The 27,202-nt window shown below is 50.5% G+C and overlaps 4 protein-coding genes and 2 pseudogenes across 4 annotated transcripts; 3 read left to right on the plus strand and 3 right to left on the minus strand.

Annotated features, from left to right (window-relative positions):
* The first annotated feature begins 1,121 nt into the window (after positions 1 to 1,121).
* Positions 1,122 to 3,795, plus strand: LOC136508254 (pentatricopeptide repeat-containing protein At4g35130, chloroplastic-like). The gene has a single exon (XM_066502907.1). It carries the CDS (start codon positions 1,387 to 1,389, stop codon positions 3,778 to 3,780), a length of 2,394 nt encoding a protein of 797 aa, XP_066359004.1. The 5' UTR covers positions 1,122 to 1,386; the 3' UTR covers positions 3,781 to 3,795.
* A 510-nt stretch (positions 3,796 to 4,305) lies between these two features.
* LOC136508264 (uncharacterized) lies at positions 4,306 to 5,006 on the minus strand. Its single transcript, XM_066502917.1, has one exon. It carries the CDS (start codon positions 4,829 to 4,831, stop codon positions 4,337 to 4,339), a length of 495 nt encoding a protein of 164 aa, XP_066359014.1. The 5' UTR covers positions 4,832 to 5,006; the 3' UTR covers positions 4,306 to 4,336.
* Positions 5,007 to 5,031: 25 nt separating this feature from the next.
* Positions 5,032 to 8,520, plus strand: LOC136469711 (cleavage stimulating factor 64-like; annotated as a pseudogene).
* A 2,987-nt stretch (positions 8,521 to 11,507) lies between these two features.
* LOC136508282 (uncharacterized) lies at positions 11,508 to 12,399 on the minus strand. The gene has a single exon (XM_066502936.1). It carries the CDS (start codon positions 12,095 to 12,097, stop codon positions 11,666 to 11,668), a length of 432 nt encoding a protein of 143 aa, XP_066359033.1. The 5' UTR covers positions 12,098 to 12,399; the 3' UTR covers positions 11,508 to 11,665.
* A 315-nt stretch (positions 12,400 to 12,714) lies between these two features.
* LOC136508271 (probable inorganic phosphate transporter 1-7) lies at positions 12,715 to 18,472 on the plus strand (annotated as a pseudogene).
* A 751-nt stretch (positions 18,473 to 19,223) lies between these two features.
* LOC136508289 (uncharacterized) lies at positions 19,224 to 22,039 on the minus strand. Its single transcript, XM_066502948.1, has 5 exons — positions 21,900 to 22,039; positions 21,626 to 21,762; positions 21,427 to 21,530; positions 19,694 to 19,825; positions 19,224 to 19,530 (listed from the first exon to the last, which is right to left on the minus strand). The coding sequence occupies exons 2-5, from the start codon at positions 21,744 to 21,746 to the stop codon at positions 19,504 to 19,506; spliced, it is 384 nt and encodes a 127-aa protein (XP_066359045.1). The 5' UTR covers positions 21,747 to 21,762; positions 21,900 to 22,039; the 3' UTR covers positions 19,224 to 19,503.
* Between the last annotated feature and the right edge of the window lie 5,163 nt (positions 22,040 to 27,202).

A 27,202-nucleotide genomic window follows, 5' to 3' on the forward strand; every position in this document is an offset into this window, starting at 1 on the left:
TTGAGCCTTTGGGGCGAGGCAGGGTTATCCCACAAAGGCGTCGGGTGAGGATGACCCCACCCCTCCGGGATCGGGCGAGACGGAACTCATCCCTCAGCCCTCGGGCGAGACCGAGCCCGTCCTCAAGGCGTCGGGCGAGACGGAGTTTATCCCTCGGTCCTCGGGCGAGACCGAGCCCGTCCCAAGGGTGTCGGGCGAGGCGGAACCGAACTCCTGTCATTCGAACAAAGGATGACATGGCGCCCTTATTCGTCCAGAAGTTTTTTACGTTTGGTGGTTATCGGTTCCACCTTCTGGGGTCCCCTGGTATTAGGTCCCCGACAAGTATATATACAAGTTATAGCCAGGAGTGCATGGTGCGCACGATCGTGGACGACGTCAGTCACCACAACGAGAAGCTAAGCTAACTGCAAGACGAGTACAGACTGAATACAAGGCTGACAGACTGAATAACTGAATGTCTCAACACATCATGTTACAGTGTAGCTGTAGGACATACTCTCACGCCAGCGAGCCAAATCTTTTCCTGCGTAGACCCCGAAGCACTCGGGCAAGGAAACCAAATAAACACCCCGAAGCACTTTGCCAGCACTCAGGCAAAGAAACCAACGACCCGTTCGTTTGGCTTATAAGCCATGGACTGAAAGTACGGTTAGCTGATTTGGTATGAGAAAAAAATATTGTTGACTGGGTGATAAGTCAAGCCAGATACAAGCAGTTGCAGACTGCTGCAAATACACAGCTTTGCTCGGAATCCTCGCTCGTCAAGGCAGCACAATACAACGAGGAAACCAAACGCCCCTGATTCCCTGAAGTGTAGGACATCAAGCAAGAAGCTAGAGGGTCAAGTGAGGTGCAGCTGAATCAGTCTTTTCTTTTTGTCAGACACTTGCTTATTCTTCAACTTGTAATATCAAGCATATGCTACGAAATTTTGATTGGGATAACGTGGTCCCTATCTATATAACCTGTTTGTGATGCAGTTATGTTTATTTTTTTGAAAAAAAAAACGCACGAAATGGTTCGTTCATATTAGGTGCTTGGCGCCTCTACACTCGGTCAGATTTGTGATATTCATGTCATGCTGCAGTTTGTTTACTCCTAGTTGAATGTCTGCGATGTCTCGTACGTACGGTGTAGTTGTTATTTGGATGTATATATACTGCACATGAATACGGCACGGCAGCTGCTGCAGACGCGTTTGCCATTTGAAATGCAACCTTTGGCCCGTGGGCAGTGCAGGCTGCAGAGCAAATGGAATCCCTCCCGGCGACACGTTCCTTCCCTCCTCTCCCTCCCCTGATTGGATAAACCGCGAGAGCAAAAACCCGACGCAGAAAAATATCCCCATCTCGCTTCCCTCCGCCCCACCCCACGCGCCCCACCATGGCCACGCCGCTGCTCCTCCCCTCCCGCGCAGCCCATGCCGCCTCCGCCACCACCTGCGCCTCCCAGCACCTCACCGCTGCCACCTCCAAGGAGCCTCCGCCCCGCGCGCGGCCCAAGCACGGCGAGGGAGGGGCTCCCCGCCCCATCCCCGTCCCCAGCTCCGGCTCCCGTCCCAAGTCCCTCGTCCTCTCCCACGTCGCGGCGGGCCGCATGGACGAGGCCGCGGACGCCTTCGCGGGCGTCAGCAGCCCCGGCGCGTTCCTCCACAACGTCATGATCCGCGGGTTCGCGGACGCGGGCCTCCCGCTCGACGCGCTCGCGGCGTACCGCGCCATGCTCGCCGCCGGCGCTCGCCCGGACCGCTTCACCTTCCCCGTCGTCGTCAAGTGCTGCGCGCGCGCCGGCGCGCTGGGCGAGGGCCGCGCCGCGCACGCGGCCGTGATCAAGCTCGGCCTCGGCGCCGACGTGTACACCGCCAACTCGCTCGTCGCGCTCTACGCCAAGCTGGGACTGGTCGGGGACGCCGAGCGGGTGTTCGACGGAATGCCGGCGCGGGACATCGTCTCGTGGAACACGATGGTGGACGGGTACGTGTCCAACGGGATGGGGGCGCTGGCGCTGGCGTGCTTCCGGGAGATGAAGGACGAGCTGCGGGTGGGGCATGACAGCGTCGGGGTAATGGCCGCCCTCGCGGCCTGCTGCCTGGAGTCGGCCCTGGCGCAGGGGCGGGAGATACATGGCTATGCCGTCAGACACGGGCTCGAGCAGGATGTCAAGGTGGGAACTTCTCTTGTTGACATGTACTGCAAATGTGGCAATGTTTTCTTTGCTGAGAATGTCTTTGCAAAGATGCTGCTGAGGACCGTGGTGACATGGAATTGTATGATAGGTGGTTATGCGCTGAATGAGCGGCCTGTGGATGCGTTTGATTGCTTCATGCAAATGAGAGCGGACGGGTTCCAGGTGGAAGTGGTCACTGCTATCAACTTGCTTACTGCATGTGCTCAAACTGAAAGCTCACTATATGGAAGGAGTGTTCATGCTTATGTGGTTCGGAGACATTTTCTTCCTCACGTAGTGCTTGAGACTGCTCTTCTGGAGATGTATGGCAAGGTTGGCAAAGTGGAATCATCTGAAAAGATATTTGGTCAGATAACAGACAAAACTCTGGTATCATGGAATAATATGATTGCTGCCTACATGTACATGGAAATGTACCAGGAAGCCATCGCATTGTTCCTGGAGCTACTGAATCAACCTCTTTATCCTGATTATTTCACCATGACAACAGTAGTACCGGCATTCGTCTTGCTAGGTTCATTAAGACAGTGCAGGCAAATGCATAGCTACATTATCAAGTTAGGCTATGGAGACAGCACTCTCATTATGAACGCAGTTATGCATATGTATGCAAGGTGTGGCGATACTGTGGCCTCAAGGGAAATCTTTGATAAAATGCCCTGCAAGGATGTTATCTCCTGGAATACAATCATCATAGGATATGCAATTCACGGACAGGGAAAGACTGCATTGGAAATGTTCGATGAGATGAAGTGTAATGGTATGGAACCAAATGAGAGTACCTTTGTCTCTGTGTTGACTGCTTGCAGTGTTTCTGGCCTGGAGGCTGAGGGCTGGAAGGAGTTCAATTCAATGCATCAGGAGTATGGTATGATTCCACAGATTGAGCACTACGGATGCATGACTGACCTTCTGGGCCGGGCAGGTGACCTCAGAGAGGTGCTGCGGTTTATTGAAAACATGCCAATAGCTCCAACATCCAGAATTTGGGGTTCCTTGCTGACAGCGAGCAGAAATAAGAATGATATTGATATAGCAGAATACGCAGCAGAGAGGATATTCCAACTGGAACACAACAACACAGGCTGTTATGTTGTTCTGTCTTCCATGTATGCTGATGCCGGGAGATGGGAGGATGTGGAGAGGATAAGATCTCTGATGAAGGAGAAGGGGCTCCGAAGGACAGAGGCAAGAAGCCTTGTCGAGCTTAATGATAAAGAGTGCAGTTTTGTCAATGGGGACATGTCTCACCCTCAGAGCGAGAAAATTCATGAATTCTCTGATATCCTATCAAGAAATATCGGAGAAGATTTAGATAGCTCAAGTAATCTCCGCGATTCAGATCCTTTTGCTTCAAGCACAACAGTACTTCCAAATAAGCATAGTGTAAGGCTGGCTGTTGCCTTTGGTCTGATATCATCTGAGGCTGGGACCCCTGTTCTTGTCAAGAAGAATGTGCGTGTATGCAACCACTGCCATCATGCACTGAAGTTGATATCAAAATATTCGGGGCGGAAGATTGTAGTTGGTGACACAAAGATATACCACATATTTTCAGATGGCTCTTGTTGCTGTGGTGACTACTGGTGAACAAGTTAAGATTGATGATGGAATGCCTGAACTGGATGAGATTCTGCTAGAGCAGGACACTTGGATGCGGAGTGTTCTGATAGCACCCGGGCTTTCACAAAACTGACACAAGGCAGGCTACTACAGCATGTATTCAGTTGAGGACACATGCTGGAGAGACCCATTCCCACGTACTCTAGCAGACGCTCCAGGAAGGAACTTCTGTTTCATGTTTTCAGACAATTTGGGGGGAAATCTAACCCATAACTGATTACACACATTGGACAAGGACCAAGCCACTTTTTGTAGCAATTGAAAGTAGGATGATGTACAAAGTTGTTTTTTCCCTTTATATACAAAGTAAAAATGCTGAGCTGATTGTATTCATTCTACGGCACTCGACACATCATTCACGGATCAAATGCTAGAAACATGCATTGTAGTATTGCTTGAGATAGCCTGATCCTTCAAACCATTTTCATAATAGGCATTGAGAATTAGAGATCGTCGCTTACAACAAGATTAAGCAAATGCTGCTACCACAGGACGCGTAGGTTTGAAATATCCAGCTCCAAATCTACGCCCCGCCACGGCGCTTGGCCTCCTCGGCCTCGATCGCGCGGCGTGAGGCGTCGGCGAGGCGGTCGAGCGCCTGCTGCACGGCGTCGCGGCCGCCGATGAGGAGGCGCGCCACCACCTCCGGGTCACGCTCCCCGCGGGCCGCCTCGAACTCGCGCCTGGCGTTGGCGCGGAGCACCTCCCGCCACGGCACGCCGCGGTCGTCGGGCCACGCGAAGAGCCGCGCTGCCCGGAGGATGTCCCGGTACAGGGACAGCGCCTCCCGCCGGGAGCTCGTCAGCCGCCGCCGCGCCTCCGCCGACTCCTCGTCCGGGCCCGCCGCGGGCTTCTTCACGAGGTGCCGGTCCAGCAGCTCCTCGATGGTGTCTGGCCCCTCGTGGATGCACCGCGCGCCCGCGCCCGCCCCCGCCCCCGCGGGCGGCCAAGGCCTCGGCGCCGCGGGGGCCCGCAGGAGTAGCGCGGTGGCGCGGCCGCCCCGTCCAGCTACGGCCATAATGCTCTGTTTGGGTCGGAGCCCGAATCCGATCTGGGGCGGGCTAGGGCGGTTGCGCGGGTGGGTCGGGAACGCGGCGGAAGGGTGTGGGCTTGGCTGTCGCTGACGTCATCTAGCGTAAGCGACAAAGCGCACATCCAAGTATAGAAGTAGGAAAAAAGGAAATCGACCGCGAAACGAATACCGGCTCCGACTCCACGTCGAATTGCCGGCTTTATAACCGCGGATGGCCGCCGCGGCAGCTACCCATCTGCAGCCTCCTCTTCCATCCGAGAGCATGGACGGCGGCGCCATGTCCCTTGCTGCGGCGGCCGCGAACTGCCGGTGCAGCCGCGTGGTGTACGTGGGCAACATCGCGTTCCACGCGTCCGAGAAGGAGGTCCGCGACGCGTGCGAGCTGATCGGCCCCGTCCGCTCCCTGCGCCTCGCCGCCGGCCCGGGCACGGGGAAGCGCAGGGGCTACGCCTTCGTAGAGTACCCCGACGACGAGACGGCGCGCAGCGCGTGCCGCAACCTGCACGGCCACGCGCTGCGCGGCCGCGAGCTCCGCGTCGGCCTCGCGGGCCGGGCAGGCCGCCGCGGCTCCGGCGCCGGCGCGCGGGGAGAGCACGGGCCCGTCGGCCTGGAGGACGCCGTCCACGCCTCGTCGCTCGTCGCCGGGACGCCATCGCCGGACTCCGTCACGCTGTTCCTGGCGGCGCGGTCAGCGCGGGAGCTGCGGGAGATTGTGGGCCTGCTGGAGGGACACGGCCCCGACGCCCTGAGGCTGCTCCAGGAGCAGGTCCCGGGGCTGGCCGCCACCGTGGAGCTGGCGCGTCACGAACAAGAAGCGGGCCGGCGTGGAGGGGTCTGGCTCCGACGACGGCGATCACGGCGCCAAGCTCAGGAAGGTGAATCTGAAAGAAGGCGGCGGCTTCAAGGACAACGTCGCGGTTTCTGCAGCTGGGGTCATGTGCTTCTTTTCTCGAACGTGCTGTGTAGCACGTATTTCATTAGGCGGAAGTAGACAACACCGAACCAAACAACAACGATTGGTCGGTAATTCTAAAATTACCAGCACAATCCCACAAACACAAACGATACAGCAAGAAAGCACCGAGGGTAGGGCCTCCACCACCAAACCCTTACAGACTGAGCCTATTACAGGAAGACAAAAACACATTGGTAGCCTAAGGTGTAGGCTAGCTGCGCTAGCCAGCATCCACCAAGGAAGCCAAGAGAGCCGGCACGACAACCGCGGCAAAGCATCCGCATAAGAAACGACCACGGCGGCCAAGCATCCGCCGGAAAAGGACCATTACGGCAAAGCATCCGTAACCAGGGCCATCACACGCTCAGCAGCTGAATGAGCGTGGAGACCGAAGCGACGAGGTGGCCAAGCATCCACCCAAGCAGCAACAGCGGCAAAGCATCCGCCAACGAACCGAACGACAGCGGCAACAACAAACACCGAAGGACAAACCAATGTGAAGATAGAGTTGAAGCACAGATAGCCAAAGTAGAGCAGGCAACAACACCGACGGTCCAGGCCACAGGACCGCCCGTCCCATGCCGCAGCGGCAGTGGAGAAGCAGCAGCACCTCTTGGCCTTCAAGAAGCAGCCTCTTGGCCTTGAGGAAGCAGCCAGGTTCCTCCAGCCACGCCACCATGGCGCCACTGGTGCCCCTGGTTGGCTATTGCCAGCCACACCACCACGGCGTCACTGGCACTCATCCAAGCAAGCCGTTGTCGGCCATGCCACCACGGCACAACCGACGCACCACTGCAGTCGGTCGGAGTGGGAAAACACCATGACAACGCCTCCAAGGAGGGAGACGACGCGCCGAAGGCGTCGCCGTCGTCTTGCCGACAGATCCGACATGGCTTTCGTCGGTGCTCGCCCACATCGAGCACAACAAAACAGGGAGTCTTGAAGGCACGCCACCCCTGCCCTCCACCGCTTGACTATACATGCATGCACAACACATGATGGAGCGACTCCGGCGAGAGCAACGGGGGATCAGGCGGAGTGCATCAACGAAGCCATCAAGAAGGGAATGACATCCACGGACGCCAACTTCGTTGGGAGAAGCATCCAAGAGGGATTAACGTCCCCAAGCTTGCCCCAGCAACCTCAACGGCGAACACTTCACCGGCCCCGACACCGCCAGCCACAAGCGCCAACCGCGAAGTCCGACAGTCACCCCCACACGCCACCCACTCGCACCACGGGGCTCGGGGGGAGCCATGATGCAGCAGGGGAGGATGCCGCCACCAGCCGCAGTGGGCCTGACCCGAACCCAGGGAGGGCGGATCCGGCCCCACCGGCCAGCCTACCCACCGGAGATAGCAGGAGGGCACCCGGAAGCTCCCAAGCGCGCCCCGCAAGCACGGCGGTCGCCGGAGCGGGAGGAACCGCGCCGAAAAAAGGGGGGGCGCCACCATCCGCGGGTGGCCAGATCCGGACCCAGGGAGGGCGGATTCGGCACCACCGGCCGCCAGAGGTAGCAGGGGGGTGCCCGGAGCAGCCCATGCGCGCCCCCACGCGCACGAAGGACGCCGGACCGGGAGGAGCAGCGCCGACGAGGGTGGAGGCCGCCGACCACCGTGAGAGGCCAGATCCGTGACCGGGGGAGGCGGATCCGCCCTGCCATGGCCGGCCAGCCCACCGGAGTGGCGTGGACCGAGGAGGGGTGGTGGAGTAACGGGGGAGGGAGGAAGGGGGCTGCGACGGTTGCCGGTTGTGCGGGCCGTCGCGGGCCGCCGCCGCTTCACGCTGGAGGGAGGCGGCGGCGGCCAGAGAGGGGCAGGAGCGGGGCGCTGGCGCCGACGAGTGCCCCCGAGTCGCCCGTTGGGGGCGCTTGGGAGAGGGAGAGGACTTCTAAAGGCCAGGTCATGTGCTTCTGATCTGCTCCTGTCTGGAGCTGGGATTGTTTCCCGGTTCTTCGTCCTGTAGATCAGTCGATTAGGAGAAAACAGATGTAATGCCATGCTTTTGCTGCTCTAGCAGAGTTTATCAATGATATTGTTTGTATGATTGCCCCTTTTTTTACTGAATAACGAAGAAATCTTTGCTTGTTTAACACTTGCTTCGTTCTGATTCGTCCAACAGAGCCTGCTGCATGCAGCAGCAGGTTTGTGCAAAACTCCCAATGCGTGTGTAATGATAGCCGTGCTTATGAAGAAAGTGAATAATGAGTTTTACATCATCCAACACAAGCTAGCAAAACGAACCATCTAGCACTAGAGCTAACAGGAGCAACAGGCCCAAGGCCCAACCCTCAGCAGCCGAAGTAGAACTGCATGAAGTCTTGAGAGTTTGCATCCCCTTGCGGTGAAATCGTCCATCCGGTGCGCCACTGTTATTGAGAGTTGAGAGATTGTCCAACTTGGCACCATCAGAAGCTTTTAAGATAACTCTCGCCACTTCGGAAGAAATATTGTACGGAGTACTATCCAAAGAGGTACACCTATTTGTAGCCTGTTCTGCGTAACTAGCCCAATAAAAACTCCGTTATACAGAAGCATCCTGTATTTCCAGATTTTTTTTCTTTCCTTTTACTAATCATTCCCCTAAAATTTTCCATCCTACTCCGTATTACATTGATCTCACATTCTTTATTTGGCGCTTTTGCCTCGCTTCAGGTTCTCTACGTACTGTTTCTAATTGGACGCTTCCAATTGATTACTTTCCTTGCATAACTGATTGAATTTTCCTTTTCTCTATCTCTTATTTTGTACTAGTTTCGTTGCATGTCAGCTTCTTATCTCTCTCTTTTCTTGCATGAATGCCCATAAATATCTCAGATTAGTTCATCCTCTTGATTAATTCTGAATAGTTTCCTTGCATGGGTCATAGATTTCATACGCTGCTAGCCTTAGCAACAAGAGTTCCGCGTCGATCTCGTAGTGTATTTTCCTAATTTCTCTAGCTTCCAGATAACTGTGCCTTTGTCATTGTTCATCTGAACCTGCTTAAGCATATCTAGCAGTATGTCCCATTCATTTACTTCTTCCTTCCAAAAAGTCCTTCTGAACTCAACGTTCCACTCAGCAGTGCAATGCAGTGATTCCTCTAGTTTGCTCATGTGATGATCATATGCGCATGGTTATGCGCGAGTTGTCTTTGATTGGGTGTTCTTTTCTTTCCAACTGGGGTGAGAGGTGTTGCCACAATGCCACCTGACAATTTCACTAAACCCATGACAAACCACACACAGCTTGATCGCAAATTCGCAACTTAGTCCCCTTTGCAACAGAGGAAAAGTGGAGAAATTTCTGAGGCCACTTTGCAACAAAGTGGAGGAATTTCCGAGGATTTGAATTCCTATTGAAATCTTTTCCTATGATGAGAGTGTTTGGAACAAAGGAGTGGATCTTACTTTTTTTAAGATTTTACAAATTTCTTTGAAATTACTCTCTCCGTCCCAAAATAGAAATTGTCATGGGATACGTGCATGTCAAACTTTCTCAATTTTAATTAGATTTATAGAAAATACGTGCAACATTTATATCTCCAAATAAATTTATTATGAAAGTATATTCAACTATCTATCTAATGATACTAATTATGTATTATAAATATTAATATTCTTTATATATAATTGGTCAAAGTTAAAAAATGGAGTACAATACAACCTAAGAGCATCTCCAAGTGTACTCAATATTTTCTTCCTAAAAACATGAAGTTTTACATCTCCTAAAAAATTATTGGAAGGAATAAAGAAAGCCATCTCCAAGTTTCTAATAATCCACTCCTAAAATATAGAAGATAATTTTACATCAGGAATCCTATATTATTTCTAAATTATCTTAACCACTTTTATATATTCTCTCTCTTGTACATTTGCATTAGGAAACATTTCCTACTCTTTATTTTTTCCATGCCCTTCCACCTATAGATTGGCTGATAAACACACGCGGGAGAGAGAAGATACGCACGACTCGGAAGCGTGTAACTTTACGCAGAACAGGGTGACTTTTTCTAAGTTCTAAAAGATTAGAAGGATGGATTGGGAGTTGTTGGAGAGAAGTTTTTTCTCATCTTGCTAAAAAACCAAGATTAGTAAGAGATTTAGAAAACTCTTGAAGATGCTCTAATGTTTCCTTTTCATTTGTGTACCATCCAAATGCTTCATCATTAGTAAATTAACCGCATTCTAGGGCCTCTTCGGCTGGCTGGCCAGCCAACTCACGGAATCACTGTTCACATCCTGCCAGAACAGTATTTTCCTCTCACAACAATCAGCCGGAACAGTATTTTTCAGTCATGCCGAACAGGTCCCTAGATGCCCCAAAAGATTTCAATCGCATGTCAATCCAATCAAGTTTTTTTTTTATTTTATGTTTTGAGAATCGTTACGAAGAGTTCTTAAGAGTTGTATATGTATCCATTCTCCAAAATTCAAATTCATTACAAACAGATAAAAAAAGATGGGAAAATTAGTTGTGTAGCATCTAAAGATCGCGATCTCCGTAAAATACCACCGAAAGTTTTACGCTCCGTAAAATACCACTAAAAGATTGAACCACGAACTGAAAGTAACATTCTGTTATAATGAAGTCATGGGAGTGACGGAAGCCTCATTCACGCCCGTACGCAAAGTTATCGCGGATGCTCGCCACGAACAGAAATGGCTCCTGCGGCACCCCGCCACCACGTGCAATGCCAGCAGGTTGTGCTTGCGCACGTCCTTGCCAGACAAGACTATAGGAGCACGCGCCAGGACGTGGGCTCGTAGAACCGCTGCAGCAGCGCTAGCAGGTTCCAGCGGCCACAAGCACGTGTCCTTGCTGAGTTGAAGAAGCACACCTCCAGCAGCAGGTTCCGGCGGCTAAAAGCAGCGCATCGCCTTCGCCACCGTCGAACCATGGCCCTGTCGGCGGCTTGGACGAGACCGACGAGGCGCTGAGGATGACACAGCTGCCGAGGGTGGAGCCGAAGTCGGCCTTCCACTTTAGGAGCACGCCATCGTCAGTGCCAGCTCGATGTGGAGGCGCCGCAGCTGAGCGGAGTTCCTTGGAGCGCGAGTGGTGGGCTGGTGGGAGACATCCGCGACGGGCGCGAGCAGTGGCTCGGAGCACCGGGAGACGTCCGCAACGGCGGGGGACAGGATCTGGCCGAGCGCGTGGCGATGCCGGCGACCAAAACGCGCGCGATGTGCACGAACGCGCCGCGCCCGCAGCTAGCGTCTGGTGCGGCGGGGAGCCCGATAAAGTGGAGGGGGAGGAGGGCGGCGGGTCGTCGGGATGACGCAGTCGACGCGGACGAAGACGAAGTCGACGAGCAGCATGAGCGCGTGGAAGCGGCGCGAGACGAGGACGTCCCACTGTAGGGGCCCTCCTCCTCCATCCCAAGCAGGTTACAGGCACATAGATCGGGATCGGGAAGAGGCGTCGGCGTGGGGTAGGACCGGGCGGGGCGAGAGCCGGGACAGCAAGGACGTGCACAAGCACGGGCGCTGCGGCACGTGGTGCCGTAGGAGCCGTTACTGTTCGCGGCGAGCGTCCACGAGAACAACCCATATAGGCGTGACGGAGGCTACTTTTAGTTCCGTCACTTCTGTCGCTTTATTTTAACGGAATGCTATTTTTAGTTCACGGTTCAATCTTCTGGTGGTATTTTACAAGGACACAAACTTTTGATGGTATTTTACGGAAATCGTGATCTTTCGATGCTACACCACCCATTTTCAAAAAATAAAAGATTATTGGCACCAGGGAACAAGTTGAAAAACAACGCATGACACCAATTATAGGAAGCTACTACGTAATTTACAGGAAAGGCATCATAGCAGGACAGCCGACATGACACGCAACCAGATTAGAAACGAGACGCAGAAATTCTACGGAGGATCACTTTCCATACGCGGCAGCAGGCGGCGTGGAGCTGGCGGCGACGGCCTTGATCTTGAAGCGGTACCTGGGGCGGCGCGGGATGACCTGGCTGGGCCCCATCCCGAACTGCCCGGTGCCCTGCATGACCGGCGGCCCGTTGTCGTAGACGTAGCCGAGGAGGCGGCCGCAGGCGTCGCAGCTGATGCGCGTGCGCTTCCGCTGGATGCCCCAGTAGTTGAGGGTCTCGAAGAAGGGGCGGATGCGGTCCTCGGGGGCGAACCGCAGGCGCGACTCGTCCACCCACGAGAAGGACAGCGTGCCCTTGTTCCCGGCCTCGAAGTAGAAGTCCGCTGGGTACAGGTGCGCCGCCGACAGGTTCAGGTCCGCGCCGCACGCCGCGCACGCATACGACGAGGAGGCGGCAGGCGCCGGCGCCGGCGCCGGCGCCATCGCTGGAGAGGGTGGGATCTGGGTGGGCTGCTCGCTTCTTCCTGTGGTTTGGCGAGGGGAAGGGGATGGTTTCTTTGGGAGGAAGAGGAGGAGGACCGGGGACGGCAGCCGCTGGAGTATTTCTGGCGTCGCCGCGTTGGACCGGACCGGCCGGCGCGAGCTTTGGCCTCCCTCTGGAGAAGTTTCTGATGGTGGTGCTCGGTCAGAGGTCAAAGGTCAAAGTTTATGTTGGGCCATCGGGTCGGCCTTTTCTGGAAATACGGGAGTCCGCCCGCCTCGTTGCTGTCCCAAGGGGGCCCTTGTTATTTATGTGTAACGAAAACGAGGCCTATTGGACCTCCATTTGCTCCCCACCGAGCTCCGAGTTCCCCGTGCCGCATGGAATGAAACTGACGGTGGAGCCCGTCAAAGCTTTGCATGGAACATGGAAGAAGCCGTTGAGCAGGGAGAGTTTGTGGCCCAAGAAGTTGGCACCCATGGAATGAAGGACTCGGCGCCGAGAATATTCTCACTTCCTCCTCAGTATACATACATTGGCTGCGGACTCCAGTCTCCACTATTTTTGTTTTAAGAGAAGACAACAATACCACCATAGAGTTGGGCAGCCGGATTGGAGCAGCAGCGATCGATCGCGGCCGGCGCGGCAATATAATGGCGGGTGGGCCGGGGCAGAACATGCAGGTGCTCTCGGCGCTGGACGGCGCCAAGACGCAGTGGTACCACTTCACGGCGATCGTCGTGGCGGGCATGGGCTTCTTCACCGACGCGTACGACCTCTTCTGCATCTCCCTCGTCACCAAGCTCATCGGCCGCGTCTACTACACCGTCGACGGCTCGCCCAGGCCGGGCAGCCTGCCGCCGCACGTGTCCTCCGCCGTCAACGGCGTGGCGTTCGTGGGCATGCTGTCGGGGCAGCTCTTCTTCGGCTGGCTCGGCGACCGGGTGGGCCGGAAGAGCGTGTACGGGATGACGCTCCTGACGATGATCGTCTGCTCCGTCGCGTCGGGTCTCTCGTTCGGGCACTCGCCGGCCTGCGTCATGGCCACGCTCTGCTTCTTCCGCTTCTGGCTCGGGTTCGGCATCGGCGGCGACTACCCGCTGTCGGCGACCATCGTGTCGGAGTACGCCAACAAGCGGACGCGGGGGGCGCGTTCGTCGCCGCCGTCTTCGCCATGCAGGGGTTCGGCATCCTGGCCGCCGGCGCCGTCGCCATCGGTGTCACCGCGCTGTTCCGGAGCCGGTTCCCGGCGCCGGCGTACAACATCTACCCCGCGGCGTCCACGCCGGCGGAGGCGGACCTGGTGTGGCGCATCATCTTCATGTTCGGCGCCGTGCCCGCGGCGCTCACCTTCTACTCGCGGATGAAGATGCCCAGGACGGCGCAGTACACGGCGCTGGTAGCCCGCAACGCCGAGCGCGCCGCGGCGGACATGTCCAGGGTGCTCCAGGTCGACATCGGCAGTAAGGAGGGGGCGGAAGAAGAAGCGACGACGACGGGGCCGCCGCCGTTCGGGCTCTTCTCCCGCGAGTTCTTTCGTCGGCACGGGAAACACCTGCTGGGCACGACGTCGACGTGGCTCTGTCAGGATTATCTCCACCAGTTGGCCCAACGGTTAATTGGACCCTTCGTCCTAATCGGGGGCGCTCAACCGATTTTCCTGGCTCATGGGCCCCGTTGCACAGCGCCATAAAAGGACGGTGGGAGCAGGGGCACAAGATAAGAGGTTCATCGTAGCCGCCCACGCCCCACAAATTTTCCTATCCCTAAGCCGATCTAGAGGGCGCGCTGTAAGACTTGGGAAGCACCATCGCCTTCGTCGTCGCCACTGGACCGCGCCTGCACGGCTTCCCCGACTCCGATCCCAGTGGTCACGTCGCTGCGGCGCCATGGCCGCTACTGCGCTTGGCGCCCAAAGTCTTCTATCTAAGCTAAGTATTTGCCCACTGATCTACGCCTAGAGCTCCACCGCAGTCTATCAATGGTATCAAGAGCAAGGTTAACTAGGCGTAGATCTAACTCTTGTAGTAGATCAGAACAAGAAAGTAGAAGGAGGAGATTCGATTTGCAGAAATAGATCGAAACCCGAACCCGAAACCCTACCCTAACCCTAGAAGGATGGACGGAGAGGGGAGGGACCTACCCGATTTTCTCACCGCCGTCGTGCGGGCAGAACGGGACGAGCCGCCGCTCGATGCTAGGTCGCCAGCGCACGGGCTCCGGGCACCGACGCGAGGCCACTCGATGCCGGCGCGCACACCCACTGGAGACCGTGTGCTCCGGCAAGGGGGACCGCGGCGGCGCCGCACTTCCTCTTCTCCCGCAGCCTTGAGTCGTCGTCGCTTCTGTGTCTGGTGCGTTGCGGCGTAGAGAGAGAGAAAGGGGAAGAGGAAATGGAGTTAGGGTTCAAGAGAGAGCCTAGCCGTCGGATCAAGTTGGACGGCTCAGAGCGAATCAGGCTGAAAGCGGCCCAGGCGTGATTGGAGATTCCCGGCCTCAGCCCAAGTTGTGGCCTGGCACGCGCGCCGCCGCTGGGCCGAGATGGGCCGCGGACTGTTTCACCAGGCTAGGCCGAATGAACAGTAAACATTGAGTTTTTGTTTTATTATTTTCAGAAGCAAATTTTGATGATTCTGTCTAGTTTAAATCTCTGTCAAAATTTGAACCAACGGTATAATTTTTCAGAGAGTAGATGAGTACAGAAAAATACTTCTGAAAAGTAGATAAAGAATTTTTCCATGTTTCTGCTGCAAAGTTTAATATTTATTATCTCCTAATTAAATTCGAACCCACGGGAGAATTTAATTTGAAGAACAGTTATATTTATTCGGTAAATTATGATTATATTTATCCTCTAATTAAATTGGAAGCAACAGAAAATTTTAAATTAGAGGAGTAGTCTGATTTATTTATGTTAAATTATTGTATTGTTATTTTCTGACCAACGTTGATGATAACGATATTATAATGAGTTCAAGGTTGAAGTTTAAATCTCTGATAAATTTTACACCAACATGGTCAATTTTCAGAGAGTAGAAGAGCAAGAAATACTCCCGAACTAAAAGAATGTATTTTATTATAAAATTTCTGCTGCAATAATGTTGATTATTTTCTAATTAAATTCGAACCAACGGGAGAATTTAATTTTGAAGAGTAGTTATATGTATTTCAAGTTAATTTATGAGTTTTATGCATTAATTTTATTTTCTGCACGACGGTGATGTAGAATTGATGCAGAAGCATCTTGTAAGTTTTAGTTTTTAACCGAGGTCACTCAGCTGCATGTCAACGGACTGCAATGCTGGGTATGTGAATGAAAAGGTTTGAGTTAAGCCAGTTCAGGACAGTTTTTTTTGTTAGTTTACTAATTTTCTGATTAAATTAGAACCAACGGGAAGATTTAATTAGAAAATAAAGTATAAGTGAATGTTTTAATCAAAAGACAAGAAAAATATGCAAGCGTTGCTTGCAAAAGTACTGCTAATGAAAGACATCGTTGAGTTCTTGAAGTGAAATAAGAAAAGCGTACTCCTAAACAGATCAAGAAATAACTTTGTTTACATGACATAATCATGTGAATGAAGTAAATTATAAGTGTCTCCTCGTTCACAGGTTTTCTGAATATTTATCGAAATTATGACAGTAAAGTTCATGTCATATTTCGAGGGGAAGAATATTAAGATTAATTAAGAAAAATACTCTTCATTAAGAGTGAGATAAAGATCAATTAGGAAAGATACTCTTCATTAAGAGTGAGATAAAAATTAATTAAGATAAATACGACCGTTGGAGGAGTACAACGGTCACAGCAATGATACCCCTAAGCAGAAAAACAGCTAAATTCTTGGATTTTTTAAAGTTCCGAGAGAAAGATGGCGTAGTCACCATCAAAAATATTAAAACGGTGCTTAAAGCGCCATATAACGTTTTAACAGATTGGACCTAAATAACAAATTGAAAGATACACTATCTTTATAAAAGTTGGGACGATCTGGGGGAGCACGGTATGTAGAGACCTATGACTTGAAGAGAAGCGGCACTACGTGCCCACTTTAGTGATTCAAAACAACGAATTTCTCGATACCTGTTGATGTTGTATGACTTATACAAGACCTATTGTTGACTCTTTGAAGAAGATAAATAATATAAACAAGGGTCTTGTGATACAGAAGCCTATAGAATCAATTGCCTCTTGACAATGAAGAGCAACAACAGCCCTACATAAAAGTGCCAGTAGCTGAAGGCCCAGAAGGTCTGGAATTAGTAAACCAATTTTTTTGATGACTATGAAGTCTATGTTAATAAAGAAATTTAAATGGACGATGATCCTACCTCATTTGAAGAAATCATGAGAAACGTTTATTCGTTTGAATGGCAAGAAGCTATCGAAGTTGAAATGAGTTCGATGAATACCAATGATGTTTGCGAGTTAAAAGAAATTTCTAATGGAGACAAAGTAGTAGGTTGTGAAAGGGTCTACAAGATAAAATGTGACTCCAAAGGGAATATGGAAAGATATACAGCATGACTTGTAGCAAAATGCTTTACGCAAAGAAAATAAATAGATTATAATGAGAGTTTTCTCTCCAGTCTCATGCAAGGATTCTTTTAGAATCATAATGGTGTTATTGATACATTACGATTTAGAGTTACATCAGATGGATGTAAAGACAACATTCCTCAGTGGGAAATTATATGAAAACGTTTACATGGCACAACCCAAAGGTTTTATCGTAGAAGAAAAAGAACGTATGGGATGCTGCCTGTAGAAATCCATTTATGGGTTAAAACAAGTCTTTAGACAGTAGTATTTGAAGTTGATGAAACGATAAAAAAAGTTTGTGTTTTAAAGAAAATGAGAAGAACAATAGCGTTTATGCGAAGTTCAAGAATGAAAATTTTATTTTCCACATTCTGTGAATAGATGACATTCTACTCGCTAGTAGTGATGTTAATCAGTCATTGGAGAAGAAGTTTTGTCCTCAAGTTTCAATGTGAATGATCTTGGTGAAGCCTCATTGGTTCTAAGAATCGAAATTCACCGAGATAGAAGAAAATAGTGTATTAGGACTATCGCAAAGGCATACTTAGAAAAAATTCTAAAGAAATAAAGTATGCATGCGAGTAAAGCTACGCCTGCTCCTATAGTCAAGGGTAATAGATTTAGAAATTTTAAGTGTTCTAAGAACCGATACGATATCGATCAAATGAACATGGTTCTATATGCTTCAGCCGTTGGAAGCTTAATGGGTGTACAAATACAACTAAGAATTTACCTTGACGTAGTTTACGTATCCGGAATATTTTGACAGAAGTCCAGTCCAGATATAGATCACTGGAATAGAGTTGGGAATGTCTTGCAATTTTGCAAAGTATCATAGGCCTCATACTGAGTAAGAAAGAAGTACTCTCAAATAGATGAGGGTACAAATGTTATGTCTGATGAACCCCCGTCGCGCAGCGCCATAAAAGGACGGTGAGGGCTGGAACACAAGATAGGAGGTTCACCGTAGCCGCCAGCGCTCCACTGATTTTCCTATCCCTAAGCCGATCTAGAGGACGCGCCGTAAGACTTGGGAAGCGACATCGCCTTCGTCGCCGCAACTGGACCTCGCCTACATGACTTCCCCGACTCCGACCTCAATAGCCACGTCGCTGCGGCGCCATGCCCACGACTACGCTTGACGACCAGTCTCCTATCCAACCTAAATATTTAGGCCACCGCCGTCTATCAGGCTCCTCCTGGACATCGCGTACTACTCGCAGAACCTGTTCCAGAAGGACATCTTCAGCGCAGTGGGGTGGATCCCGGCGGCGGAGACGATGAGCGCGCTGGACGAGCTGTTCCACATCGCGCGCGCGCAGACGCTGATCGCGCTGTGCGGCACGGTGCCCGGGTGGCGTTCATCGACGTGGTGGGGCGGTTCGCGATCCAGGCGGTGGGCTTCCTCATGATGGCGGCCTTCATGCTGGGCTGGCCGTGCCGTACCGCCAGTGGACGCGCCCCGGCAACCAGACGGGGTTCGTGGTGATGTACGCGCTCACCTTCTTCTTCGCAAACCTCGGGCCCAACGCCACGATCTTCATCGTGCCCGCGGAGATCTACCCGGCGCGGCTCCGCGCGACGTGCCACGGCATCTCGGCGGCGTCGGGCAAGGTGGGCGCCATCATCGGCTCCTTCGGGTTCCTGTACCTGGCGCAGATCCAGGACCCGGCCAAGACGGCGCACGGGTACCCGCCGGGCATCGGCGTGCGCAACTCGCTGCTGCTGCTCGCCTGGTGCAGCTTCCTGGGGTTCATGCTCACGTTGCTGGTGCCGGAGCCCAAGGGCAAGTGAGATGTCGAGCGAGACCGAGCCGGGCGCCGCCGAGCCGTAGGAGGGCCGCCCATTCGCCATCTCCGCTGGCAGCTGGATGCATTCGCGCGCGCGCGCAGGATTAGGATTTAGGAGTAAATTTCTAGCTAGATCGGGCCTTTTTTTTTTTTTTGTTGTTGTTGGCTGGCGCGTGCAGCGTGCTTGGTGACATTCCAATTGGTTACGATGAGCGCCGTTCGGCATATTGACTTGTTCGGCTTATTTAGTCGAAACAGTGTTTTTCTCTCCCAACAATTTACAGTGTTTTTCAGCTAAAATTCTATCAGTCAGGGCCGGAGCTAGTAGTTCAGTAGAAAAATTCTATCAGTCAGGGCCGGAGCTAGTAGTTCAGTAGCTGTATCCTATGTTTGGAATAAAACTGTGTGTTTTGCCCTAATCCATTGTATCATGTAGTTTTTATGAAAAGCTGCTAGTGCCATGTCATATATCCTTGTGTTGTTTCTCTTAATATAATAACAATGCACGCAAAGATAGCTAGAATATAAAAAAAACGAGCTATATCACAACTACCACACCAATACCGCAGCACGGTTTCTAATTATTGGATTCCGTGCCAAAGTAACACGGGCACGTTTGCTAGTAACATATACAAGACGTAGAACCCCGACTACGACTGGACTTAAGAGGTCATGCAGCGTAAAAGAAGGCCAACATTTTAACCACAAAAATCCAAGTATTAGAACAAGTTAAAACAATTTAATACAGCATTGGCAGAAAATATGCACAAGTAGTATCCCAGAAAACTTGAGACAAACTGAACATCACTACGATTTTATTTGTGCTGCAAGTGGTCACATGGAAGTTGCAAACCGCTACAATGATGGTCAGAATCTCAACAGAAACCAAGCCAGCAGGATGCAGAGGCATCTTGAGAATGACCAGTCACAAATATAAAGACACAGCACAATTCAAGTAACGGTGTTCAAACATAGTTTGGAAAGCATAAAATCTAGTAAACAAGACACCATCACCAGTCCAAGCCTCTGAAAAATGTGTCCCCGAGGCCCATCACACTGAAAGGTCTTTGGTAAATCAGATGAGAAGCTTCTCAATAGAGTCCTGCAATTCATTAAATTTGATTAATCTACAGAGATATGCATACAACAACATGATAATAAAGACTATTAAACAGCATATAAATATTACAGAATCATAATATGCATATATATAAATACCAAAATATCAAGTATTAACAACTACTACAAGACAGAATATTAAGTACCTTGAGACCCTGTATCTGTTGTTTCAGCTGGCTACCCTCATTGCTGGTCACTGAGCAAGCAATGACCGGCCTAGTCACGCCACAAGCACGGCCAAGAGCTTGTTTCGATGGAACAAATACATATGGCACGTTCTGCAAATAGCATAGGGCAAATTTATTAGCCAATGGTGAATGTTGCCTTATTCATTAAGAAGCCTGCTAACAGAAGTGATGTATACATGTAGTTCATGTCATCAACCAAGCAGGATAAAGGGAGCGCAAAGAAGCATGTAGAACTAACTAAAAGTACCAGAGGGAAGGGACTCAGAATTGGAAAAGAACACAATTACGGTGAGCTATTCCTCTCAGCCAGTTTTTGTATCATTGATTTTTGGGTTATATTGTGACACCTTGTGTTTCTGATGACATTCAAATAGCTTCTCCGATTATTTGGGTTCATATCGTTATTTACCTAAACTACTGTAGGATGTGGATGCTGGTAACTCAAGATCCTATGGTGTTCCAGTTGGCTATGATTTAAATAATACAAATTTCAACGCCGGCGAAGAAAAGGGCAATTGATTTGAAGCGCAACTTAGGATCAAAGAACAGGTCCATTATCAGTTCTCATAGTACCTTGTAGGCTTTAACGACGACTTAGATGCATGCTTTACATTGGATACTATTGCTATGTGCCCATATTTAGGTGAACCAGATCCTTTTCTATATGTATATTAACCTCTGGTATGGATATCTATTTTCCTTGAAACGTCCATCTGTGTGTTTTGCCTGTTGTCGGTTCAGCTTATAATTGATTTACATGTAACAAATAGTAACGGCCACCAAATTTTTTACCACTCCTTAAACTAAAACTTTCTAGGAATGCATGAGCAAATATTTTTATAGAATAGTAAAATAGCAAATTGGTAGTAAATAAACATACTCAATATGAATACCTAGATCCGGGGTCTTTCTAACCTGTCATGATGTTCTGGATAACAAATGGAAAGTATCTTAACAACACGTTCTTTTCTTGAGTAGCCAGATTGTTTTTTTTTTTGTATAGCTACTGATTTGTGCTAACTGGAAAAGCACCGTAGCTGCAGGCAGCAGGTTGGAACCTGAGTTCTACTAATGTATTCCTACAAGCATGGAATCGGCTAGCAGCAGCAGAAAGGTGAAGGATTAGGAATCGATACTGTGTATAGGATGAACTATTTTAGATTCCATTGTCAGCGGCTACTAACTCTTGTGCAATGTCAAATTTATTTTTCTGAAAGTAAATTTGAGCTGATAAAACGACATATAGTTACAACAACAACATAGCCTTTCAGTCCCAAGCAAGTTGGGGTAGGCTAGAGTTGAAACCCACCAAGAGCCCCAAGTCACTAAAACGACATATAGTTGCTTAAGAAATAACTAATGTGGATTTTTTTCCCTGCAGATGATATGCATTTTGTGCAAGTGTAAAGTTCCTCGTAACTCTTGTGCAATGTCAAATTCATTTTTCCAATATAATGAATATGGTGCCATGCGCTTCAGTTCCGTTTTCAACATAAGTGGCCTACCCTTGGCCCTGGTTGGGGTTATGAGCATACCATGATTAGATTGCCAAATAGACTTATTAATTTATATATGTTCTGTTTCAAGAGATATTTTTTTTAATTCTATCATTATATATGATTTTTTTTTTATATAAAGCACTAGTGTACGCGAAACAAAAAACAAAAGGGGAAAGGGCAAATAATCAGTACCTTATCCTCAGCTAGCAAGGGGAGGTGGAGCAGGATCTCGAGCGGCTCCGTGTCCGCCGCCATCACTACGAACTCCGATATCCCCCTGTTCAGGGTCTTGGTCGCTGCACGCAAACACAAAAGACACAAATTGAATAAGAAAGCCCCAGAATTAACAGAGTAGAGACCAGGAGACGTGCACAAGGGATTGGTACGGTACCTTCGTTAGCTCCCTTCTTGAGCTGCTTGTAGTTGGCGGCCTGCTGGATGATATCGAGGATACCCATCGTCAGCTGCGCATCAGCCAGCGGGTACGCCTTCGGGTTCACCGCGGACTCCATAGCAGGGGCGGCGGATCTAGTAAAGGGACCGATAATTTTTGCAGAAAGTTAGAAGCTAGTAGGCATAAAAAAGCCAGATAGCTTGAGGTTAAGAGTTTGAGAATTCGGTTTTGCACAGCGGACAGGAAAGAGAAGGGGGGTTGGGTATACTACCTGGGGCGCTCTTCGCCGGCGATGATATCAGCTAAGGACGGCGGCGGCGGCGGTAGCCCAACAGGTTATTCCCGTGTGTGGGAGGCGGGGGCTTCGGTTAGGGTTACTACTTCACAGCATATATATCCGCTCAGTGTTTGCTGGGCCTCGAGTTGCAAAAAGAACTACTACCGCCCCGCGTTAAGAGACCTCAGTCAGGCCCATTGGGTGGTAGCCCATTCTGTGACAGCATAGGTAGGCTTCGTATTGGCTACCTCCGGAGGAGAAAAATGTCAAAAACATTCATACAGATACAGACAGACATACGAAAAGGAGGGACTATGTTCATGCATAAAGGACCACACTTATTAATTCCAGCCTTACGAACACCTCGGTTTACCATATGTCATTTTTTTTTGCTTCACAAAATCGGTTATTGAAAACTTGAACAAAGAAGACTTTTTTTTTCTCACAAGGAGGCAGCGGAAGAAGAAAATACCATTTGATCAAATGGACCAACACCTACAAGAGTAAGACGAAAGGCGGTCTGGGTATTAAGGATATAAGAAAATTAAATATTAGAATTTTGTGAAAATGGCGGTGGAGACTTAAATAAAAGGGAAAAAAAGGAATTTGGCAGGATATTGTAAAGCAAAAGTACCTTGTGAATCAGTCTATCTGTACTATGAATCGTAGACGGAATGGCTCTCCTGTCTGTGTTAACTTGCTTAAGATTAAGAATATCTACTTATAAGCAAAGAAAGTATTGATCATAAACTGTTGCAATACACGCTTTTGGAGAGATCCTTGTATGTATGATGCAAAATCTACACAGTCATTTTTTTTGTTTATGTGAACAACAAGAAATATCGGATGAGGCCATATTATGAGATAAGAATTTGAACTTCCTACTTTCTTTTAGAAGATGACTATATTATGAGCTAAGACGACAATGAGAGTATGTTATGTTGGAGGTTAATGACTTTGCTCTGTATGAGGATGAGGATTTGATTAGCTAGAATTTGGATAAAAATGTCAAGTTTTCAGTAAAATCTCTTTATAATGCCTTAACATCGAATAGTGTAGGTCTAAACCACAACATGATTTGGAAACGAAAAGTTCCTCCTAAGGTAAAGATCTTTATGTGGTTCCTTCAAAATAATGCAATTCTTAAAAAAAAGGAAACATGGCCGAAAAAACTGAATTAGGTGTCCAAAGTGTTATTTTTGTGATAAGAAGAAACAATCTCTCACTTGTTTTTCTTTTGCCCTATTGCCTAGGTGGTTTGGTTCCTTCTTTCTAAGACCATAGGTGTTGCTAATATCATGAAGGTTGAAAGACGTGAAAGCTAAGCCACAAGCGCACGCTTTGAGTCGTGCGCGTGATATGTCGAGTGCTGTGATAAAACGTGCATGGCCTAGGCAGGATGTGGTATGGCACTAGCACATGTTTTTTTGATGGATGGGAGAGTCTCTCGGATACTCCTAGCGTGCGTCTGGTCAAGGGGCTCACTGGGATGGTAGTCCCTAACACCATGATTTTGGGTTTGAAATGGTAGAATATGAAACCGTCCCTAGGAGGCATAGTCCTTAAAGATTCAGGGCGAGTTCATCCCTCCAAAACAAGGGGATATACTCGTCCCTTATCAGTGCCCCCTCTCCGTCCGTCTATAGCTTCAAGCGGCCATGTGTCAGCACGAGCAGAGCTTTGGGCACCGCGCTGGATCTATGGCCGAGCTGGGGGCAACACTGATGTTTCAGCAATGGCATGGTGTGGAGGTGCTCTGGCTATGACATAGGCAAGCTTTTTGCTTCAGCAAGTGGCATGGTGGGGGAGGCGCTACGGCAAGCAATGCAAGCGGGCTGACGGGGTTAGATCGGATGGGTGGCCGACATAGACGTGCGGTCCTCGAGAAGAACTAAGGAGAAGAGATGTGTGGTGAGGCTAGGCATTGGGGTCCATTTATGATAGGTGGTCCATGGCAACTGTAGATCACGGTGTTAAAAACTCCATCCATCTCTTTTGACTCAAGGTGCTCAACCAAAGAGGAAACGGGGATGGTTCGGTCCTCTTAAACCAAACACTTGTTGGAACAATCTCGTTGAAAAAACATGAATTAAGCATTTTTAAGTGCTATATTGTTTTTTATGGAAACGGAGGGGAGAAGTACTCCCCAGCTTTCATTGAAAGGGAGCAGCAAAAAAAGCTTTCCAGCTCGAAATGGTATGGCATGAAACATGAAACATCTAAATAGCTTTGCAGCTCAAAATGGTATGGCATGAAACATGAAACATCTTAAACATGCTCAAGAGTGCGGCTTAATAAACACCACATTTTGGTGTTAATTAATTTAAGTATTTTATAAGTCCTAATGGTTTAGTATGGAAAAAATTATGGTGTCCAGATTCTATAAACACGTCTCGGCGCCAGAATTAGGAGAGGCGAGAATAGATTTTATAAACACGTCTCGGCGCCAGCGCCCCTGGCGCCGAGCTCTTGAGCTTGAGACCAACGTGGAGGTGACATGGCAAGGAGCTCGGCGCCAGTCACCCTGGCGCCGAGCTCGGCGCCGTAGATCTTGGCGTCGCGCTTGGTGCTAGGGTGACTGACGCCGAGCCTTTATTACATATGGGCCCCGCCCCTCTCTTCCTCTCCCTCTCCCTCTCCCTCCAGAGCAAAGTAGAGCAGAGACCAGCCACCGCCGCTCGCGCCTCCACTAGCCGCCCTCGCCCACACTTGCCTCGCCGTGCCCGTGCACGGACGCCCACGCCGCGCTACCACCGCGCCCGCGCCGGCCGAGGGAGAGGCCCGAGAGTTGAGCATAGGGGTAGTACAACGTCCGACGGCAAGGTCCAAGAGTCAAGGATGCATGTGGTTGTCCTCCAAGATTTCAAATGCACTTGCGGTAAACCAAAGCAGTACCACTTTCTTTGTTCTCATTTGGTGACAGCAGCTAGGCATCGCAACTATAATATCAAGAGCAGGATACCTCATGAGTTTAGTGTCGACACGCTTTGTGGGGGTATTAACCCCTATACCCTTACGGCTAGGCTTGGGCCGGCCCAGATCAGTGGGTCCGGTTCACCAAAAGACGACGCGCAGCCCGGCCAACCTGATCGGAGTCCCGCGCAAGGAGTCAAGGCAGATTTAGCGATCAAGCAAGATCCTGGTCGGTTAGAATAGGAATCCTTATCCGGCCACATATGGCAATTGTAACTGGCTAGGATTAGTTTTCAGATCTACAACCCTGCCCCTCGGACTATATATGGCGGGCAGGGGACCCCTCTAAAAAACATCTCTCATTGACATACAACAATATAAATTAGACGCAGGACATAGGTATTACGCCTTCTTGGCGGCCGAACCTGGATAAAACCTCGTGTCTGCCAACAATCTACTACCTTGGGCATACCCCTAGGTAGACTGTCGACCATATTTTGTCGACAGTGGTGTACCAGGTAGGGGGTGTGTGTACTGCTCTCCAAGCAAACAAGATGGTCATCATCTCTGGCTCCATGGCTACGCCGAACGGCCTCACGTTCACCATTGGCCAGATCACCTAGACCACTGGCTCCAACGACTTCATCACCATGACCCCGGAGGAGGTGTGGATTCAGTCTGCGCCAACCACTGCTTCACTTGCATCGGCTACGGCTCCGACCATGGTAGATACGGCTCCGACCACGGTGGATACGGCTCCGACCACGATGAATACGGCTCCGACCACGATGGATCTGGCTCCGACCATGGTACATCTGGCTCCGACAACACCTGCATCATCTTCAGCCACGCCGACAACTCGTCATCCGCTTCCCCGCTACAAAGGGAAGCAGATCGACAACACCGACCTGCTCGACTCCATCGATCGGGTCGGCACCAAACTTGCTGAAACCCTAGCTCTAGTAAGTACGATTCAAAGTCAACCTAATGAGCAGGTAACCGCTCCCCACAACAGATCTACCCGACTAGCTCGGACCAGTCGTCCTGCATGACTTGGTATAGATCTCGTGGTCATATCTACTCCTGAAGGGCGCTCCGCTCGTCGCCGGCCAGCCTTCGCGACGGGTCTCCGGCTCTCTGAGTACGAAGCCTCAATGGAGAACCACCAGGTCTAGCCCTATGGCCTGCAAAATGCTGCCTCTAGCTACGCGTATAACCTACAACGCCGCTTGGATCTGTGTTTCATGCACCAACCTCGGTCGAAGCCACGCAACTTCGTCAACATGATCCGGATTGGAGATTATCAAAAAGGATCCGTCCACACAGTCCAAGAGGGTGACTCTAGCTCCTCGTCTGGCATCGCATCTAACGCATCTGTCCACACCGAGCTTCGGCATCACGAAGATGAAGGCATCAAGTATGATCTGGATATCCCAGACCACGCCCCAGGGTTCTCACAATTCCTGTCTTTCCTGCTGAGACAAGGGGATTTGATCCATGTTGTCAGCAATGACGAACCACCAGTAGTTGGCGAAACAGAACAAGAAAGGACTGCACGTGAAGCACGCAATATTGACCGGTTTAATCGCCGACAAATCGAAGCTGAAGCAAACTAGGAGGCACGACACATAAGGGTCCAGCCACGTGACCTCAACGATGCTTTCGACAGGGTGGGGGACAAACAGGTCTTCAGCACTCCAAGTGCCAACATAGCCGTCGCCATGGCGACAATGCAACAGCTACCCAACACCCTTGAAACCCAAGCAGTTCGCGATGAAATACAAGCCTGTCTGACGGCTGCTATGGCCTAGACCGTAGAGATTGTAAACCAAGCCCGGGCTCCATCCGTCTTAGTCGAGTCAAGCCACAGCCGCCAGCATCCAAGTCGCTCATAGCCACTCAACCAACGTGGCTCGTGCAACAACGATCCATCAGACAACCGTCAAGGCAGAAACAGTGGCCATGATGGTGGCCAGGATGACAACCGTCGTCAGGACAACAACCGCCGCGACGTCCAGGACGATAACCGCCGAGACAACCACGACAATCGCCGCGATAACCACAGTCGTAGGGCTAATCCAGATGGCAATCGAGATCGCCGCGATGGCAATAACGATCTCCACCATTACCTTAGCGGACGCGATCTGCGCGCTCGCATCAACCAGAGAGCCGATGATCGAGCATCCCACGAAAGTTATCGCCGTATGGAATATGGCACTGCCCACGGCCCGTCGGGTTTGAAGCAGTTTACTCCACACCTTCGCCAAGTCATATGGCCCAAGAATTTCAAGCTCGAGAAACTTCAGAAGTACGACAGCAAGGAAAACCCCGAATTATGGGTCATGCTCTATGAAACTGCATGCAGATCAGCCATGGCTGACGAG

This window comes from Miscanthus floridulus, chromosome 1 (assembly GCF_019320115.1).
Source record: "Miscanthus floridulus cultivar M001 chromosome 1, ASM1932011v1, whole genome shotgun sequence".
Classification (NCBI taxonomy): Eukaryota; Viridiplantae; Streptophyta; class Magnoliopsida; order Poales; family Poaceae; genus Miscanthus; species Miscanthus floridulus.

Bases quoted from the DNA above. Each gene is read 5' to 3' on its own strand.
- LOC136508282 (XM_066502936.1), bottom strand. From the start codon at position 12,097: ATGGCGCCGGCGCCGGCGCCGGCGCCTGCCGCCTCCTCGTCGTATGCG.
- LOC136508264 (XM_066502917.1), bottom strand. From the start codon at position 4,831: ATGGCCGTAGCTGGACGGGGCGGCCGCGCCACCGCGCTACTCCTGCGG.
- LOC136508289 (XM_066502948.1), bottom strand. From the start codon at position 21,746: ATGGAGTCCGCGGTGAACCCGAAGGCGTACCCGCTGGCTGATGCGCAG. The intron at 21,531-21,625 runs GTACCGTACCAA...GTTTGCGTGCAG, and splicing joins CAAGAAGGGAGCTAACGAAG to CGACCAAGACCCTGAACAGG. The intron at 19,826-21,426 runs GTACTGATTATT...TGCTATTTGCAG, and splicing joins CCTTGCTAGCTGAGGATAAG to AACGTGCCATATGTATTTGT.
- LOC136508254 (XM_066502907.1), top strand. From the start codon at position 1,387: ATGGCCACGCCGCTGCTCCTCCCCTCCCGCGCAGCCCATGCCGCCTCC.